The 20,066-nt window shown below is 46.7% G+C and overlaps 1 protein-coding gene across 4 annotated transcripts in view; it reads right to left on the bottom strand.

Moving 5' to 3' along the window:
* Window positions 1-859: 859 nt before the first annotated feature.
* MAP2K3 (mitogen-activated protein kinase kinase 3) overlaps window positions 860-20,066 on the bottom strand; it is a 470,125-nt gene continuing 450,918 nt past the window's right edge. For all 4 annotated transcript variants that reach the window (XM_078665238.1, XM_078665237.1, XM_078665239.1 and 1 more), the window contains one exon: window positions 860-2,004. In XM_078665238.1, coding sequence (XP_078521364.1) covers window positions 1,918-2,004 — 87 coding nt within the window. In that variant the 3' untranslated portion in view covers window positions 860-1,917. The remainder of the gene's footprint in view (window positions 2,005-20,066) is intronic.

The raw sequence follows: 20,066 nt of genomic DNA, 5'->3' as shown, positions 1-20,066 counted from the left end.
AAAGGACAAACCATGAAGTGTCATTGACAGGGGAAGCAGCACTCCGACGAGGTGAAGACAGGCACACCCTTAAGATTGCATAAAGTGACCCCATAATATGTTATGTTAAATAAAATGCTACATACGTATACTAGACCTAACTCACATTTCCTATTAGATGAAAGCAGATCATGCCACTGAGGTCCTTTTTTGAAAGGGGAAACAAGCTACAAACTTAAATCTGATTTAATTAACACGATAAACCCATTCTTTATACAGACTATAGTTTAAACTGCCTTCTCACTATCAACAGTTGCTTTCCCCAATTTGAACCTAAGACATTTAGTCCTCTGTGGCATTTGGGCTCAAACAACAGCTGCAAATTTAACTTCCTGGTTTAAGATGGGAGCCACAAAATGACAAGGAGGACAGTAAATAGATCCCTGGTACAAATGCCATTTATTAACACTCAGCAGAACCAAAACCTTGGGACATTTTCATGTTCTGCAAAAAAAATCATAAATGGCACGTGTGAGAGATCAAAAGGCGGTGCATTATTTTGCAAGTGTCAAACTTTTGATTATATTCATAAAACCAAGTAGATACAATTTACAGCACATTGCTAGTTTCCAATCATCCTTCTTTAATAATACAAAAATAACCGATCTGACAAAGGACTCGCCGAATGTAGTAATTCATTTATTAATCCACTTCGTTTCTGGTCACCTATGTGCAATTATTTTATAATATAAAAATAACCACTCTGACAAAGAACTCGCTGAATGTAGTAATTCATTTATTAATCCACTTCGTTTCTGGTCACCTATGTGCAATTCTTTTATAATATAAAAATAACCACTCTGACAAAGAACTCGCCAAATGTAGTAATTCATTATTTAATCCACTTAGCACATGGGCATGTGTTAATTTTATTGTACAGCAGGTGCTGACAAATATTTCAGAAGGAAACAGTCTTTAAAATGAGCGGCGCAGGAAGGGAACATGTAGGCCGGAAAACTTAGCAGAATTCATAGGACCAATTTATTCAGGATGTACATGGAAAAACCAAACATCTTAAACACAGTTCATTTGATTCAAAACCTGAAAATCTGCTAAAATATCCAAGTCATATTTATCTATATATGTACATACACACAAATAAAAAACTTAGTTTCCACCCTCAATTGTGCACAAATTATGTTGCATCTTTCTGGAAACTATTTCCTCAAAAGAGGCAAATTTGTAGACAATATCTACAACATCCTTTATAAGCCACGACAGTGCAGGACGCCCTCACTATACCTGCCCAGCATTCAAGGGCTAAACATTTAAGGTGGAGCAACCAATATCCCTCTCGACCTCAGTTTTAAGGGAAAAAGAAATGTACTGCCTCCATTTTCATCAAATCAAAGGAAGCATCTATAGAAAGGGCACACAGAGAAGAGTAGGTCTATTTTTCTGTGTGCTCTCTGCTTAGTTTATATAAGGCCATCCAGGATTAGGTCTGCCTACATACAACATGTGCTATAAGCATGGGAGAGTCACACACAGGGTTTGCTTATTAAGACATAAGCGTCTACAGATGTAAACTTGCAGTGCAGGCCACAAGTCTACAACAGCGCCCTACATTATTGGTTTGCTGTGGTTCGCTGGGACGACTATCCTAAACAACTTCTTAACTTCTTGCTAATCCTGTGGCCCAAGAAATCTCTAATCCAAGAACTCAAGGCTGTGGGGAATGGAGCTCTATGTGAGTGGTGAAAGAAATGCAAGGAAGGGAGGGAGATGCTGAACAAGCCACCCTCAGCATTTACTCCTCAGTGTGTTTTCCTCTGCTCCTTCCCTGCATGGACAGGACTTTCACACATACTGTAAATAAATTTCTAATTTGGTTTCATTAAACGTAATCCCTACAAGGCGGCGAAAAAGGAAGGCACATCAGTTAGGGTCGTCATCCAAGATCTCTTTCACAAACGAAGCAACATCTGTCTCTCGAGTATTGTGTAGGATAAAGAACGGATGATCCTGAAATAAGGAAGGAAAACAGAAAAATCACAAAAATGTATCTTGTACGGTCAAACAAATATAGTCACAAATGAGTTGTTTGGAAGAAAAAAAAACATTCAAACTGAATACCATTTGTAAATCTGTTATAGATGCCTTATTGAAAGGTTTCTCTTTCCCACTGATCTTTGCAGCACAAAGTGATATGTGTTCACAGCTTATTTGCCCTCCTTTCTTCTACATTATACCATCATGTCCATCAAACTACTATATCTTGAATGTCTCATTCTATGGATAGGTTGCCCCATGGTCCACTGTACAGCTACTGGCTTCTGGCCCTCAATTCTACTGGCTTCTGGCTCCCACTTCCTCCAACCCTCACCCCCCTCCGCTCCTACTCTTTCCAGCTTCTGTCCTCTGCCCTCGCATGCGCCTGCCCTTTGTCCCCACCCTGTTTTTCTGTGAACCTCTTCCCTCGCCACTTGAGACTGAACTATTTTGTATGATGCCGGATGGAGCTACCTGGTTTTAGCTATAGGGGAGATGGGCCGTGGATTCCCTCCTTGGTCGTCACCTACCCAGTCGGTTTTTAGACCGACTTCCTTTCGTGTCTACGGTTGTCTCTTCCCTTATCCTCACTCTCTCTTCTCCCCTACCCCCCACTACTTTATCTCTCCTTTCTCTCCTCCCCTAATGTATTGCTGACTGTTCTATTTAATGTTTACTTGTTGTTCTTTTTCTGGTATATTGTCGAACCACATTGTTGCACTTCCTTTCGTCTCCTCTCGCATCCTCCCTCTATTTATGTCTCTCCTTCCCTCCTCTCTCAATGTATTGAGACTGAACTATTTTGTCTGATGCCCGATGGAGATACCTGGTTTAGCTATAGGGGAGATGGGCCGTCGATTCCCTCCTTGGTCGTCACCTACCCAGTCGGTCTTTAGACAGACTTCCTGTACACCATGTAATCTGCTACTAACTCAGTCATACACTGCAGTTAATGCAAAAACAGGTCCTGGGGGGCTTGTGTTTCGGTTCAGGGAAGAACTGGCTTATCAGTTAGGGCTTGACATTTCGCATGAGGAGCAGAGTCAAGAATGATTTGCATATAGTTGGGTCAAAACGGAGGTGGCTTGGTGGGCGTAAAACGATGGATTGCGCACGAGCCCGAGCGCATGGCAATAGCTGAGGTTAATTCACGTATTCCATTTGTCACCTTGTTGTTTTTGTACTTAAGGTAATAGCTTTCTTGGCGAGATGCTGTCAGGCTAACACATTCAGGCACGTACTTGTGAAATGCCTTACTAAGTCAGGTGACTCCATTTAGCCTTTACTTCCTGGAATGCATGCACCATTCTAATTTTTAACTGACCTTTTTGCACCCAGTTATGATGAAGAGGGATATCCCCATTATGGACTGGACTCTGTCTTGCACCCATTTCCTTAAGCACCAAGTTAAGCTTACTGTACTCTGAAAAACTCTAAAGTAATCAAAAAGCCACACTCAAGGTTCCACACAAACTCTCAATCAATGCATATATAAATATGGTGCTGAGCCAGGATATTGTGTTTTGTACATTTACTACTGCTTTTGCACGAACTTAATACCTATGTCTGCAGTTTTGATGTAGGAGCTCAATGTTCTCTTCAGTGAAACTTACTTTCATGGGAAACAAATATTAAACTTTTGCATTGCCCTTACCAAAAAAGAAAACATCACTTTTTGGGGTTCAATAAATCAAGCTATGTATTGCCCAATCTTCCAATCTTTAAATGGATTTAAGAAGAAAGCAAGATAATTCAGTTGTAATCACTGGCCTATATTTTTGAATGTTCTCTTTGGCATGACCCAGATATTGAGTCTGCCTGCGTTGACGCTAGACAGTCAGGACAGCTGTCCCAACAATAGTAAACACAGAATAATAGTTGTGTTTAATCAACAGCCAGCCGAGGGTGTCATTAGGCTTTAAAGTGTAAACATTATTACATTCCTGTAAATTCAAATGGAATAAATGCATCATGCTCCGTTTAGATAATGTCAATTTCTGAGTCCGTTTAAAGGTGTCTCTTATTGTATTGTTCATGGGACACTGGTGCTCCAATCTGTCAAATAATCTGCTTGTCTAATAAACTAATTCGTAAATTTAAAAGAAATCGGACTTGTTTAACTAGGTAAAGAAAAAGTCAATATATATATTTTTTTAAAGAGAGAGAGATTAAAATGTAGAAAGAAAGGGCTAGCTGAGCAATGAGGTGGAGAATAAAACATAGAGACAGGATAGGGTTGTGCCTTGGAGTGACTGGTGCAGGTTTAATGAAGTTAAGAGACAGACAAGAGACACACTGGAGTGGGTAGGTGTCTTTTCACTCAGGACTCCCATCCGCTTTTTGTATCCATTTTCTCTGCCCCCTCCAAGCCTCTTTTCAAAATTGCCTCATCTGCTTTTTCCTCCTTCTGAGCTTCTGCTCTTTCACTAGTTTGTGTGCTTTCTTAGCTTTGTGCAACTCTTTTCTCCGTTCAGTCCTTCTGTAGCACTCTCCGCAGCTCCCGTACCCACTTCCCGTGCATTTTCCCACCTTCCCCTGCTCCTCCTTCCACTCTGCTTTCCTGCCTCTTGTTCCTGCGCATAGCAGCTCGCCCACCGTCCCCCTCCCAGGACCTACTTAATGGCGGACGATGCGCACCAAAGCCAGCCTATCTGCGCCCATCCAAGCCTGGACCGTGCCCAGCGCCAGGACTCTGGTTCTATAGGCTCCCAATGATACTCCGCAGTGGGCCTTCGATCGCTCGACCTAGGGGGTCTCTCCTCCCACTGCTTCTAGATCATACCACACACCACAGTAGGACCTTTCCCCTGTACCCATTGCCTGTTTTCCTGCAGCATAATATACACACACAGCCCTCAAGCACTAGCAACACCATAAACCCCTCGACTTAGTACTAAACACACTAAACCTACACCCCAACAGCCACTCACATGCAAGCTGCTCAGAACACGATCTCTCAGCAAACATGCTACCAAGATTTCAGATCTCCTCCGCAACAGTGTGCCATACCTCTTTTTCCTCACAGAAACCTGGCTCAACCCCACATCAGCAACCAACATTGCAGTGGCTATCCCAACAGACTACAAAAACGCACGACAGGACCGCCTTCATAAACCAGTAGGAGGACTCGCCATCAAACACAAGGACACCATCAAATGCTCTACATCTGTGGAGAACAAAGCACCTTTATAAAACACATGCACTTTAAACTACAAATCAGTGACAGGTTCACCTTAAAGGGAACCCTAGCCTACCAACCACCTAGACCGCGAATCAACTTTAGCAACCTCATCACAGACTTATTCACCCCTTCACCATTAACTCCAGAGACTTCATACTATTTAATAACCTCAATCTCCACCACGAAGACCAAACAGACCCCTGCTCCACAGCCCTCCTTGAAAACCTGGACAACATCAGACTCACCCAGCTTGTCACAGACGCACCCCACCGCAGACACACAATGCACCCAATCTTCGAGGCTGCAACAGCTGCAAGAAAATCTTCTCAATGTTCAAAGAATTCACCACCCCCAAGGCCGCAGTCAACAGCATCACCCCCTAACAGGAACACTGCACCAAACTTATCAAACTTCTTCCACAGCAAAATAGTAAACATCTAAATGAACTTGGAACACCAACCGGACACCAGAAGTCTCATCACCAACAAAGAAAGACAATTGACAGAATGGAAAATAATTGCCAGAGATGACACAGCAGCAATCATGCAGGCGGACCACCTCAGGGTCCCAACAGATCTATGACCCCAACACTTCTCCCACATAGGAGGATAACGCATCAGCAACACCCTCACCCACATCAACACCTTCATCAGATGCACAATGAAGCAGTCAATGCCCTCCTCAAAAAACCGCTTCCCCATATGAGCTGTGCAACTTCCGGTTCATTTCACTGCTCCCCTATCCAGCCAAAGTGATGGAGAAGGCCAACAACAAACAACTCACTCACTATCCTCCTAGAACTACACCAACTTCTAGACCACACTCAATCAGTAACCAGTACCAAAACTGCACTCATAGCAGCCACAGATGGCATACGAACCATACTAGACCGAGGAGAGACTACAGCACTCATCCTGCTTGATCTCTCCACCATCTTCGACACGGTCTCTCACTAAAGCATCGTCAGAAGACTCCACAACATCGGCATCCAAGGACTGGCCCTCAACTGCATTGACTCCTTCACAGGAAGAACAGAGTCTGACTACCACCCTACACATCGGAATCCAAGAACCTGATCTGTAGAGCCACTCAGAGCTCATCTTAGTCCCACCCTGTTCAACATATATATGACTCTGCTCGCTAACATCAACATATCCCAAGGCATAACCATCATATCCTATATGGACGACGCCAAACTCTTCCTATCCCTGGCCGACAAGACAGCCACCACCAGAACCTACTTCACAGACTGCATGATCAAGGTAGCAATATGGATGCGAACCAACTGCATAGAGCTCAAGTCAATCAAAACAGAAGTGCTGATCTTCTGTAACAAGAACGCTCCCTGGAACTCTACCTGTTGGCCAAAGAAATAGGACCCACAACTAAACCCACTGACCACACCAGAAACCTGAGAATCATCCTGGACTATAATCTCAACATGACAGTGCAAGTCAACTTACTTAGCTCATCCTGCTTACACATCCTATGCATTCTATGCGAGATCTTCAAATGGTTGTCCAGAACACCAGAAGTACCTGAGCATATCTTAACTCATGAATTGTTGGTGAAGTGTTCCCAGGAGTTCTTTAAACATATTTCCTCAAACTTAAAAGACATAAAATGTACATTAACTGAAAAATAATTTTTAGTGCAAGTAGAAAGAACATGGACTTTCCTTACGGAAGGTACTTCCTGGAATTGGTAAATCTGAGATCCATGAGCCAAAACAGACAAGATGATCAAATCTCCTGTAGCCTTCCCAGGGCATACTGCATGCTCTGCTACAGTCAGAGTAAACTCAAAAATAATTCTAACATCTATAATATAAGGACTACATGAATAGGATTGGAATGAGCCCTTTGAATGAAATATGGATGAGTTATCTCATAACTTACATGGAAAAGCAAAATGAGTTCAGCCCCAAGCATGGCAAGTACTCAATAAAACCTAGCTTCGGTGGAAATCCATGTAAAGCTCTGAAGCATAAATATCTTGACATTCATGGCAATCTAATAGGACTTCTACATGATCAAAACACATAAAATCAAAGAAAGCAAAAGCCCCAAAGCTGGCTCTGCCAACAATGATGTAATGATACTCAGAACACAAACAAAAGGGCGCATGGGCCTGATTCTCTTAAAGGTGCAACTTCAATAGGACTAGACACAGAACGAACCCAGAGTATGCCCCAAAGAATGGCAAATGTTTTTGGTATCAAATTGAACATCTGTCGAGTTCACATAGTGGATAAAGGATACAACCTTGACAATAGGCAAGTCAACAGGTTGGTCTGTGTAACTAATGCCCAGAACCAAAGCTATTGTACCTTGATGGCACAACTGGAGGCATAATTTCGACTTCCATGAAAACGGGTACTTTGGAAATAAAGTTCCAAATACCATGAAGCTACTTCTTCCGCAATGAAATTTCCGTTCTGAAAATCAGAATGGTGAGGTGTGTCCCATTGTAGATCCCCAAAAAAGAATGAAAACAGTGTCCCTCGATGAATGGGTGTGTCAACTAATATACCTGGCAGCCTGTGGGAGGCAATATTAGATTTGGGAAACCGATGCCGTTAAGATTAAACTTTTAGATTACTTTGTGGATCAACCATTTGGGATGCAAGGTGAATACAAACCTTCCTCACGGCTGGTGTGCAAGGAGCTCACATCGCCTTTCGCTCAAGAGGCATACGTGTAGATGTGTGTTATGGCAAATAAGACTAGATGGTCACACTGAGGGTCAGAAATTACTTTAGGGGTCTGAAGCACTCAAACAGTGTGTTGAGTATTTATATCCGCTTTCTAAAACCTTGGGCAGTGACAACTTGGAAGTTGTAGTTAAAAGCCTATTCAGAGATATAGGGGCAGAACACAGAAAGGATGGGAAAGGAATATCATCTTGACTGTCCAGTCAAATCAGTGCCATGGTGTCTTTCAGCTACATCAATCAACTTTCTAATGGGTATTCACAAAAAATGATATTGATGGAGCGAGGTGGCAAACGCGAAATTTTGTATACCCCTCGTGAAATTAATGTCCCATAACATTTAACATTTACTGATTGCATGTTTTGTGAAATTAACCAACCATAGAGTAGAGTGCACACATTATTTTTATTTTTTTTACACATGGGGAGAACTAACTTGCTTGCATGGTTCAAATTAACCCAGCTAATATGTATTGTTATCGTGTTGTGAACTAATGTGCAGCTTATTCGTAAACAAACGCAATTTAAATGTGCTTATTGTATTCATTTTTGTGATGGAGAGGTTGAAATGTAAGTATAAAACGCATTTATGTAGCTTATCTGCTAGGTAACAACTAATTGGGGAACATTAGTAAGGTGGGAGGTAAACAGAATGGGTTTAAATTCAATAGCTAATGTAAATCTGTGTTTGTTTTCATGATAGTTCCAAAAGTGGCCTTTGAGGCCTGTGCAAAGATGGACGGTCGGGTAAACTGTGAGCAAGAGTTGAACTGCGCAGGCGCGCCAAAACCTGCAAGTCAGAGTGAACTGCCTGTGCTCAAGGAGGTTCAAGGCTGCTGTGGCCCGGAACCTAGGATGGGTGCCAACCCTGGACGATGTAATGTTCAGAGCCTGGGAGAGTTTGTCGATGTTACAAGTACACGGAAATGTCTAGGCCACGGACTAACTTAAACAATTACCCTTTCTTTCTTGCTGACATGTTGAAAAAATTATGCTGTAATGGGGAGATGATGCTCACCCACCCCGAAATTTGTCCAATGAAATTCTGAATAAGAGATGGTAGTTACATTTTAGATAGATTAAGTTAGGGATTTAGGGTATAAAAACCCCTGGTTTTGTCTAGTTGGGGTCGCTTTTACCATTTCCATCGGAGATGCTGCCCGATTGCTGACCGATTCCTGGATGTAAGACTCTAATGAATTTGTTTGCTTTGCAGGATTGAAGGATAAGAGGAGGGTGTTAGTTAGGGATGTTAGGAGAGAATGACTTTTCTGTTCTTTGCTAATCTTTAACTGTTTTTCTAAAATAAAGCGATTTTTCCATGTGCTCAAATAAAATGATCATTTGAAATAAAGTTTAAGTTTTATCGAATAAAGTTTTACTAATGCTTAAATGTCAGACATGATAAAGTTTTTGCTTTGAATAAAGATTAGAAAATGAAGAAGTAAAAGCTGGTCTTTGATTCGTCCTACGCCTAATTTTCATTCTAGCAGATCCATTGCCACTATATTGGTGTGTCTGAATAATTTAACCCATGGTTAAATGTTAAATCTGCAGATATAAATAATGAATAGTTACATAGGTTTAGACGCTCCACCAAAATGTTACAGCGTTTCTCCATTGCGATTCACCACAGCCTTGAAACCAAGTGTAAGTGAACAGGGTAAATGCGCAGTGTTATGGGCCCCACTGATGCATGATTTGTGTGTTTTAAGGTTTCAGGGAAATGGTGAGTATTGATTAGAAATGATTTCTGGAGCAGCGCTGTAGCAGTTATATACTTGGTAGCAGAGTAGTGGTTGCTAAAGAAATTAGCTAGGGTTATGGTAAAGTACTATATAGAGTTTGATGTACAGAATTATGACTAACATCTGTTGAGTTTGTATTACGTTACATGTAGACCTGGAAAGGCTTCATAGAGTAGGGTGAAGCCAGTGCCTCTGTCTGCAGGTGGAGGAAGTGTGGCAAGGTAGTCGCACAGTGAATTAGTCTGTTTCAAAAAAGGAGTATTGCCGAATACTGCGGTGGTATCGTCGCATATCACTGTTTAGGGACCTTAGGTGTGAAAGGATAAATGAATAGTGAGGACAGTCAATGAAATTTCAGCCTTCAAGTATAGGGATCATTCCGTGCTTCCCGACTAAAACTTACTGCTGGGAGAGTAATAGGTCTTAACCCGAGCTTGATTGAAGGGTAAAGGGAGTCACGTCTCTCTTTTGCTAACAATAGAGGAATTCTGTGGTGGGTTAGTGGACGCGCTGCCTACTGGTAATACAGAGTTCATGTATATATGAATAGGGTTTTCCGTATGAACGTGTGTAAATGATATTGCAATACGCGTTCAAGCAAAACTCTGGGACTGTCTCTAAGGAGGTGAAAAAGATCTCTGTATGTGCTTTCCTAGAGAAGCGAGATCGTTATTGCCTGACAGAAGGGTAAAGCCAGCAGTGTTGCTTTATCGGCGAGTCTAAAAATTCTGAGGAGATATGCGCCGTCTACTCCGGTTACAGAAATACTTGTGCGAATGAAAATTATATCACTTTATTAGCGAAACAGATTAGTGGATTTGTTTTGTGTAGGTTACTAACTGATTTTGTAAAATATCGTGTAAATACGGCTTCTTGAAAAACCCTGTAAAGGAGGGGTCAGTCGGCGCTGCAGAAGCCGGAGCGCTGGTGACGTCGAAAGTGTCGCGCTGGGATTGGTCCACGTGACCAAGACAGAGTAGGAGTTGATTGGTTCACCACAGAAAGCAGCAAAAGCTATTGGTTAAGCACTATAGTGACGTATCGTGTTCCAACTGGTGCATTAGTGCGAACCGTGCTGTGATAGGTTGGTGTTACGGAACCAACAACCGAATAGTACGCGATCTTTTGAAAACAGGAAAGTTTACCGAAAATGTCATACTACTATTATGATGATGACAGGAAGCAATCTTCATGGTTTAAAAAGCTGAAAAACAGGTTTGTAAAAGACAAAGAGGTAGTTAAGAGAGAGGGAAAAGTACTTCCTTCACCGAAAACGCCTGCTTCCTATATGTTGACGAAATATGGTTACCATACGTGTGCTTGGTTGGAAAATTGGGTACAGTATACGAAGGATGATGGTGTGTTAGTCTTTCCGGAAGGAGGATCATTTGATTTGGCTATTCTGAGAAATTTGAGAGATAAAATGATGAAACTTGAACCGAGACCCAGACCAACTCAATTTGAAGCGCTTGTTGAATGGGAAGATGAGATGCATCAAATGGAGAGTGAGAGGTTGAGCAAGTATCTTAGACCAAGAGGTAGAGGTAGAGATTTGTGGAGAGAAACACATGAGTCTAGAATGCGAAGATGGAGGGATGGAAATATGTGCGATGGCATGTATCCTGTCAGATTGGTTGAAGTGTATGAGGGACGAAAAAGTACAGAAAAGAAAAAGAATACAGAATTGGCAAATCAAAGCTAAGGTGAAAGCGAATCAGAGGATGCTGTTTTAGAAGAAATATTAAATAGAAGACCACCCCCATATCAGCCAAGTTCTTTATGGACTACCCCAAATGCCCCGATGTCAGAAGAAAGAGTTAATGCATCGCCAAGACAACCATCACATTTTTGAGATTTTCCTGAAAGAGTAGAAACAAGATATGCCTCGAGTACACCGATAGGAGAAGTTAGAATTACGGGAACTCCTGTGCAAAGTAATGATTCACACAGAATTGTGTTAAGTGCGGAAAGACAAAGTAATGAACAGCCAAATATGTCTGATTATGAGCGTTCTGCACATGAATTGATTCAAAACCTTACTAGGAATATGGAAGCTGTAACTGTACCAGTAACAATAGGACCTGTAATAACGGTATTTGAAGACGAGAAAATAAAAGAGCCAAGATAAACCATTCCATTACAGCAAAGTTTACAAAGAGCCAAAGAGAGTACTTGTCCTGATTTATCAGAAATAAGGCACAATGTAAGTGGAAATCCACCAGAGTTAACTTTTAATAAAAATTTGACATGCGGGTTCCCAACAGGAGCAGAATCTGATTCTGCGACTCCAGAGAGGAGTGCAGACAAAATAGATTTAACACAAACGCCTATGGGTCCATCAGACAGAGAGTTAAGTGAATGGATAAAAACGTTAAAATGAAAAGAGCAGGAATCAAAAATACTGGATGTGGCCAAATTAAAAATAGAAATGGAGGAATTAATAATTGGAACAGACAGATTAAAAACTTACCAGGATGATGAGCTCATGTTTTTATGTAAAAGTATAACATGGAGAGCAAAGACAATGTATGATCAATTGGAAGAAGTGGCAAGCGAAAATGGAATAGATTTTTCCAAAATAAAGTCATTACAGAAATCTTATCGAGTAGATTTTGCAGAAAGAGACATTGAAAATATGAACACTGCAGGAAGAAAAGTTCAGATAAAAGATTTGATTGTGTTGTTGCGCAAATGGGGTGATGTAGGCAAATGGAGGGTCAAGTGGGCACAGAAGAAAGAAGAAAAGAGTGAGAAGTCTACTTTAGCTTTCCCCATTAGAGAGAAGGGAAAAGTGGCAACTGAATTCCCTATGAGAGAAATTCCTGGAGGAGGATATGTACATGTGCCCTGGAGCAGACCAGATATATTGTCATTTACGAATGATTTTCCCAGATTGAGAGAAAAACCAGTAGAATGGTATCGACAAGTTGACAGATTTGTAAAAGTGTCAAAAGTATTGTGGATTGATTTAGACGGATTATTTTATATAGTGGTACCAACAGATTTATGGACAGAATGTAAAATATCTGTGGATTGGCCATGGGAGGAGTATCCCAGAAACGAGAAAACGGGAGCTTCCTCACCAGATGTAATGAGGAAATATGAGCAAGTGATAGTATGGTTGAAAAACAAAATACCTCCGAAAGAAACTGATTAGTTAAAAATAGACAGAACAACGCAGGAGCCGAAAGAAACTGTGCATTCATTTTATGAAAGGTTGTTGTTAGTCTTTAAACAGTACAGTGGTTATGCGGAGTTAAATGAGAAGGATATGAGTCACTTTGTGTATAGATTTGTATATGGATTGAGACCTGAAATCTCAGACATGATTAGACATAGCGAACAAGTTACTTACCTTCGGTAACGATATATCTGTAAGAAACAGTAGTTAGTATTAGATTCCTTACCTTAGAATATCCCCAGGCGTCAGTCTGGATCCGGAAACTTTTGCGTAGCAGTACCCCTGCGCGTCGGTAGGCGTCGTCTGCAGGCGTCCCCTGCGGCTCCGCGTCGTCGGCGTCGTGCGCCGTGATGACGTCGCTGGAGTATATAGACGCCGCCTCCGCGCGCTGACGTCAGTTCTTTGCACACAGCTTTTCCGCGCCAGAACACGCAGAGCCATGTGAGAACCAACACTGGTGCCATTTGAAACTAGGGCCCTGAAAGGGATGTCCTTAACCCTAGGTATCAGTTCGCAGAACGGGGAGGATGGGCGGGGCGGTAAGGAATCTAATACTAACTACTGTTTCTTACAGATATATCGTTACCGAAGGTAAGTAACTTGTTCATCTGAAAGAAACAGGTTAGTATTAGATTCCTTACCTTAGAATAGATACCCCAGCAATACCAACCCCGGTGGTGGGTCTGCGAACCAATACAACCTACACCAGAAAGTCCTGGAGGACCGAACGGCCAAAGAAGCCATCCCTCCGGACTTGACTGTCCAGGCAGTAGTGCCTCGCAAAGGTGTGCAGCGAGGCCCACGTGGCCGCCTGGCAAATGTCCTGCAAAGGGACTCCCCGGCCCAGGGCAGTAGTAGCCGCCGTGGCCCGAGTGGAATGGGCCCTCAGCCCAACAGGAGGCTCCTTCCGAGCCAAAGAGTAGCATGCTTTGATGCACAGGACGACCCACCGAGAGATGGTCCGTTTCTGTACCGCCCTTCCCTTCTTCTCACCCACGTAGCCAACAAACAGTTGGTCATCCACCCGGAACTGGCGTGTGCGATCCATATAGAATGAAAGCGCACGTTTTGGGTCCAGACGATGGAGCCGCTCTTCATCCTTTGAAGGATGCGGAGGCGGGAAGAAAGAGGGCAAGGTGATGGACTGCCCAATGTGAAAAGCAGAGACTACCTTGGGCAGGAAAGAAGGTCTAGTCCGAAGAACCACCTTATCAGGATGAACAGACAAGAAAGGAGGTTGAATAGAAAGAGCCTGGAGCTCACTCACTCTCCTGGCAGAGGTGATGGCTACCAGGAAGGCCGTCTTTAAGGTGAGAAGACGGAGAGGACAGGAATGAAGGGGCTCAAAGGGAGCGCACATCAGGAAAGTCAAAACCAGGTTCAAGTCCCACTGAGGCATCACGAACGGAGTTGGAGGATACATGTGCGTGATGCCCTTCAAGAATCTCAACACAATAGGGGACTTGAACAAAGATGGCTGATCAGGTAGCCTCAAGAAGGCGGAAAGGGCAGAAAGATAGCCCTTGATAGTGCCCAGAGCAGAGCCCTGCTGGGCAAGGGAAAGGAGGAAGAGGAGAACCTCAGACAGAGGGGCAGAAAGGGGATCCACAGCCTTCGCTGTGCACCATGCCACAAATCTGTTCCACCGGCAGGCGTATACCGACTTTGTGGAGGGACGCCTGGCTGCCAGAATGACATCACAGACTTCAGGAGGCAAGTCAAATGGCCTCAACTGTCGCCGCTCAATCTCCACGCATGGAGGTGGAGACTGGACAGGTTCGGGTGGAGGACCGTCCCCTGCTGCTGCGACAGAAGGTCCTCCTGAAGGGGCAGGCGGATCGAGGGACCGACTGTCATGCTGAGTAGCTCGGGATACCAGTACCTTCGAGCCCAGTCCGGAGCCACAAGGATAACTTGGGCCCGGTCGCGCCTGATCTTCTTCAGCACTCTGGGCAGAAGTGGTATAGGCGGAAAGGCGTACAACAGACCGCAACTCCACTCGCGCCGAAAGGCGTCGCCGAGCGAGTGCCGTCTTGGAAACTCCAACGCGCAGAACTGATGACATTGCGCGTTCTCTTCTGTGGCGAATAGATCTAACCAAGGCTCTCCCCATTGCTGAAAGAGGCCTCTCGCCACATCCGAGTTCAGACGCCATTCGTGATCCACCGAGCACCGACGGCTGAGTTCGTCCGCCCTGGCGTTCAGAGAACCTGCCAGGTGTTGAACCGTCAGAGTCACGCCCTGACGTTCCAGCCATTGCCAGAGGCGCAGAGCCTCTTGGCAAAGGGTCCACGACCCCACACCGCCCTGTTTGTTGCAGTACCACATGGCGGTGGTGTTGTCCGTGAACACCTGCACTACACTCCCGTTGACAAAGGGGAGGAATGCCTTCAGTGCTAGGCGAATCGCCCGCAGCTCCAACATGTTGATATGGAGCCGGGACTCCGCCGGAGACCAGAGGCCTCTGATCTCCGCCTCTCCCAAGTGGCCACCCCAGCCTTGGAGGGACGCGTCCGTCACAACCACGTGCTCCGGTTGGGGAAGGGAGAGGGATCTGCCCCTGACCCAATCGCGGTCCGTAAGCCACCACTGCAACTGTCTCGCAGTGCCCTCCGAGATCAGGACATGGTCGGATAGGTTGCCCTGATGCTGGGCCCACTGAAACTTCAGGTCCCACTGCAGAGCCCGCATCCGCCATCTGGCGTGATGCACCAGAAGGATGCAGGAGGCCATCAGCCCCAGAAGCCGCAGCGTCAACCTGACCGAAACCCGGGATAACGGCTGAAAGATGGGAATCAGAGCCTGAATATCCCGGACCCGCCGTTCCGGAGGATAAACCCGAAACTGCGCCGAGTCGAGAACCGCTCCGATGAAAAGGAGCTTTTGAGAGGGACACAGGTGTGATTTCGGCACATTGATGGAAAACCCCAGCTCGTGCAGGAGGTCTGCCGTCATCTGAAGGTGGTGGACGACTGTCTGGGGCGAGCCCGCCTTCAACAGCCAGTCGTCGAGGTAGGGGAAGACTGAAACCCCTAACCGGCGCAGATGAGCTGCGACCACCGCCATCACTTTCGTGAACACCCGTGGGGCGCTGGTAAGGCCGAATGGGAGCACGATAAACTGAAAGTGCTCGTGGCCTACCGTGAACCGCAGGTAACGCCGGTGGGCCGGCAGGACGGGGATGTGAAAGTACGCATCCTGCAAGTCCAACGCTACCATCCAGTCTTGTGGGTCTAGAGCAGCCAAGACCTGAGCCAAAGTCAACATCTTGAACTTCTCCTTCCGGAGGAAGCCGTTGACGTTCCGTAGATCCAAGATAGGACGCAGGCCTCCCTTGTCCTTCTTGGGTACCAGAAAGTAGTGGGAGTAGCAACCACACCCTACTTCTGGCCCAGGAACGCGCTCGATGGCCCCCTTGGCCAAGAGGGCCGTAACTTCCTCCTGCAGAAGTGTCAAGTGGTCCCCCGACACACGGTGGTTCTGCGGTGGCATGGCTGGAGGAGTGGACTCGAAGGGGAGGGCATAGCCCCTTCGGACAAGCTGCAGCACCCACCTGTCCGATGTTATCGCGCGCCAGCGGGAGTGGTGATGGCGAACCCTGCCACCCACTGGCGTCACGTGAGCCCGAAAGCTCGGACTAGGAAGGCTTGGATGCCGCAGCGGAGGGAGGCGTGGACTGACCACGACGCTGGCCTCTACCGCCACCACGGCGGAAACCACGGGCGCCACCGCGCTGGGGAGCGCTCTGCGCCGCGTGGCTGGCAGCACGTGTGGGACCTCCCCTCCCTTGGCCACGAAAGGGCCGAAACGAACCCGTCTGCTGGCGCTGGGTCGAGAGACCCAAGGACTTGGCCGTGACCCTGGAGTCCTTGAAGCGCTCCAGCGCGTGGTCCGCTTTGTCACCAAATAGGCGACTGCCATCAAATGGCATGTCCATAAGTGTATTTTGGACGTCTGGTGAGAAGTTGGCAGATCTCAGCCAGGCATGGCGACGAATCGCCACCGTAGTGGACATGGCCCGTCCCAGTGAGTCCGTGGTGTCCAGACCACAACGGATCGAGTACCGCGCCGCATCCCGGCCTTCAACCAAGGCCCGGGTGAGCTTGTCCCGCACTTCCTGGGGGCATTGCGGCAAACACTCCTCGACCGTATCCCACAGGGAGTGGGTGTAGCGGCCCAAGAGGCACGCGGTGTTACAAGACCGCAGTCCAGCGCTCAAAGAGGAAAACACTTTTTTTCCAAATTGGTCGTACCTCTTTGATTCCCGGTCGGGCGGAGCCGACGGAAATGCGGACTGTGAAGTGGAGGCCTGGATCACCAGACTCTCCGGGGAGGGATGGGTGGACAGGAAGGCAGGGTCGTCCGAGCAGGGACGGTGACGCCTGGCAACGTTCCGGTCAACCGGCGCACCAGAAGCGGGCCTGGACCAGGTGCCCAGAAGGACATCCGTCAGGGCCTCATTAAACGGCAGCAGAGGCTCCTGGGGGCATGACTGCGGTTTAAAAACTTCCGTCAGAATATTCGGTTTGACCTTCGCGACGGGGAGCTCAAGGTGTAAGGCCTTGGCAGCCCTCATCAGGACCACCGAATAGGCAGCACCCGCCTCGGACGCCACAGGGGACGGAGAGACAAACCCAGGGTTGGGCGACTCGTCCAGGCCACTGGCATCACCCAGATCACCTACCCAGTCCACATCGTACTGGCAGGCACGGGATAGAGGGTCCTCAGACCCCTCCCAACCCTCTCCATACTCCTCCTCGTCATACCCATAGTCTGGGTCGACGATATAGACATCGGGGTCAACGGGCCCCATCGGCGTCGGGTCCGGCGTCGGCCGACGCCGGTCCGGCTCCGAGTCCGGAGTCGGGGAGGAAAGGGGGGTGGCGCCGCGCGGCGTCGGTGCCGGGGACCCGACGCCGGCCGGAGCCGACGGCGGAGTCGCTGCACCACGCGGGGGCGGTACCACGGGTTGGCCCACAGGAACCGACGCCGGAGAGGCCGGGAGACCAGCCGGCGACGAACCAGAGGGAACCAGCGGCGCCGGGGCCGGAGCCACCGGCGGCGCCGGGGCAGGAGCACCCGAACCGCTCGGGCCCCCAGACGGGACCGACGGGCCCGCAGGCGCCGAAGGCCCCGCCGGAGAAGACCTCGCCCTCATAGCAATGAGGAAGGCCTCGATCTCCTCACGCGACGCGCCTTCCCCAGGGACCGACAGGTGTGGGGTAGACGGCGTCGGCGACCCATGCGGGACCGCGGGGGTGGGGTCACCCGAGCCCCCGGCCGCAGCACGCGGGCGTCGGGGGGAGTCGGGGGTGCGATGGCGACGCCCCGACTTCTTGTGCTTACCTGACGAGCCGGAGGAATGGTGGCGACTCCCGGAGCGCCCATGGCGGCTCCGCGACCGTTCCCTCGACCGCTCCCTCGACCTCCGACCGGACCGGGACCGCTCTCGACGCGGGGCCGACAACCGGAGCTCGAGAAGCTTGCGGGACCGCTCCCGCCTAGCTTTTCCAGTCAAGGCCCGACAGTCGACGCAGGACTCCACGTCGTGGTCCGCGCCCAGACACCGGAGGCAGAGTCGATGGTGGTCGGTGACCGACATCAGGCGGTCGCACTCGTCACAACTCTTGAAACCGGGCATCCTACCGGCACCGTAAAGATCAATCAGTTAACAAAAAACTTGGTCAAAAGACCGGAGTACTGCTCTTCGGATCTGCGCTAACTGGCGCGGAAAAAAGAAGAACTGACGTCAGCGCGCGGAGGCGGCGTCTATATACTCCAGCGACGTCATCACGGCGCACGACGCCGACGACGCGGAGCCGCAGGGGACGCCTGCAGACGACGCCTACCGACGCGCAGGGGTACTGCTACGCAAAAGTTTCCGGATCCAGACTGACGCCTGGGGATATTCTAAGGTAAGGAATCTAATACTAACCTGTTTCTTTCAGATATGATGGATTGGCAGACAAGTTCAGTAGATAAGGTTTTGAGACAAGCGAAATATTGTAGTGAGGAGATTGATGCAAAACAAAAGAAGCTGAAAGAGAAAACCAGGTCCATTTGTGAGCGGAAAGGTGAATGATGTGGAAATAACTTTCCTAGTGGACACTGGTGCTACCCGTTCTACGGTTAGGTCAGTGGGAATTCAAAATCTTCCTCTCTCGGGTGACACAATCTAGGTTGTAGGAGTAGCCAACAGACAGATAAATACTCCTTTGACAAAACCAGTTGAAATAGAGATTGGGACATACAAAGATATGCATCAGTTTGTGGTGTGTGACAGCAGTCCTGTTAATTTGTTAGGCAGGGATATATTGTGTAAAATGAACTGTGCCATATACTGTTCACCAGATGGCATAGAATTGCAGACTCCAGATGAAGATAGTTTGTACAAATTGACAATGCTCATGATTGAGGCAGAACAGGACAAACTGTTTCCTGTTTTTGATAAAGAGAAAATTCCTGTTGAATTGAAAGAGGCAGTAAAAGAAAGTGTGTGGGATTTCACTGGAAAAGATATAGGTTTGATGAAGGGAGTTGATCCTGTGAAAGTGTCTATAAAGGAAGGTGCAAGTTATCCGAATATACCTCAGTATAAAATGACTGCAGAGGTAATTGAAGGAATTACTCCAGTAATCGATAAAATGATTGAGCAGGGAATTTTGCGAGAAATTGAGAGCAGTCCTTGTAATTCACCAATTATGGGATTGAAAAAGCCAAATGGAACATTTAGACTTGTGCAGGATTTGAGAAAAGTTAATAAAACTGTTGTCCCATGTTGCCCAATCGTTCCGAATCCAGCAGTGATTCTGTACCAAATACCACATGATGCAGAGTGGTATACAGTGATTGATTTGTGCAATGCGTTCTTTACTGTTCCATTGCATCCAGAAAGCCAACCAATTTTTGCGTTCCATTTCCAAAATAGAATCCTAGCATGGTGTAGAATTCCGCAAGGGTACACTGAGAGTCCTTCGATTTTTAATCAGCTGCTAAAGAAATTGTTGGAAAATTTGAATATGCCTGGAGAATCTGTGTTGGTACAGTATATTGATGATCTTTTGGTTGCATCAAAAACAAACGATGCCTGTGTGACTGACACCGTGGCATTGTTGAATCATTTGGCAGAGGAGGGACATAAAGTGTCTCCATCAAAATTGCAGTTTTGCCAGAAAGAAGTACAGTATTTAGGTCACAAGATTGCTAAAGGGAT

This window comes from Lissotriton helveticus, chromosome 10, assembly GCF_964261635.1.
Source record: "Lissotriton helveticus chromosome 10, aLisHel1.1, whole genome shotgun sequence".
In the NCBI taxonomy this organism is placed as follows: Eukaryota; Metazoa; Chordata; class Amphibia; order Caudata; family Salamandridae; genus Lissotriton; species Lissotriton helveticus.
The sequence above is the reverse complement of the archived record's forward strand: the minus strand, read 5'-3'. Positions and strand labels throughout refer to the sequence as shown.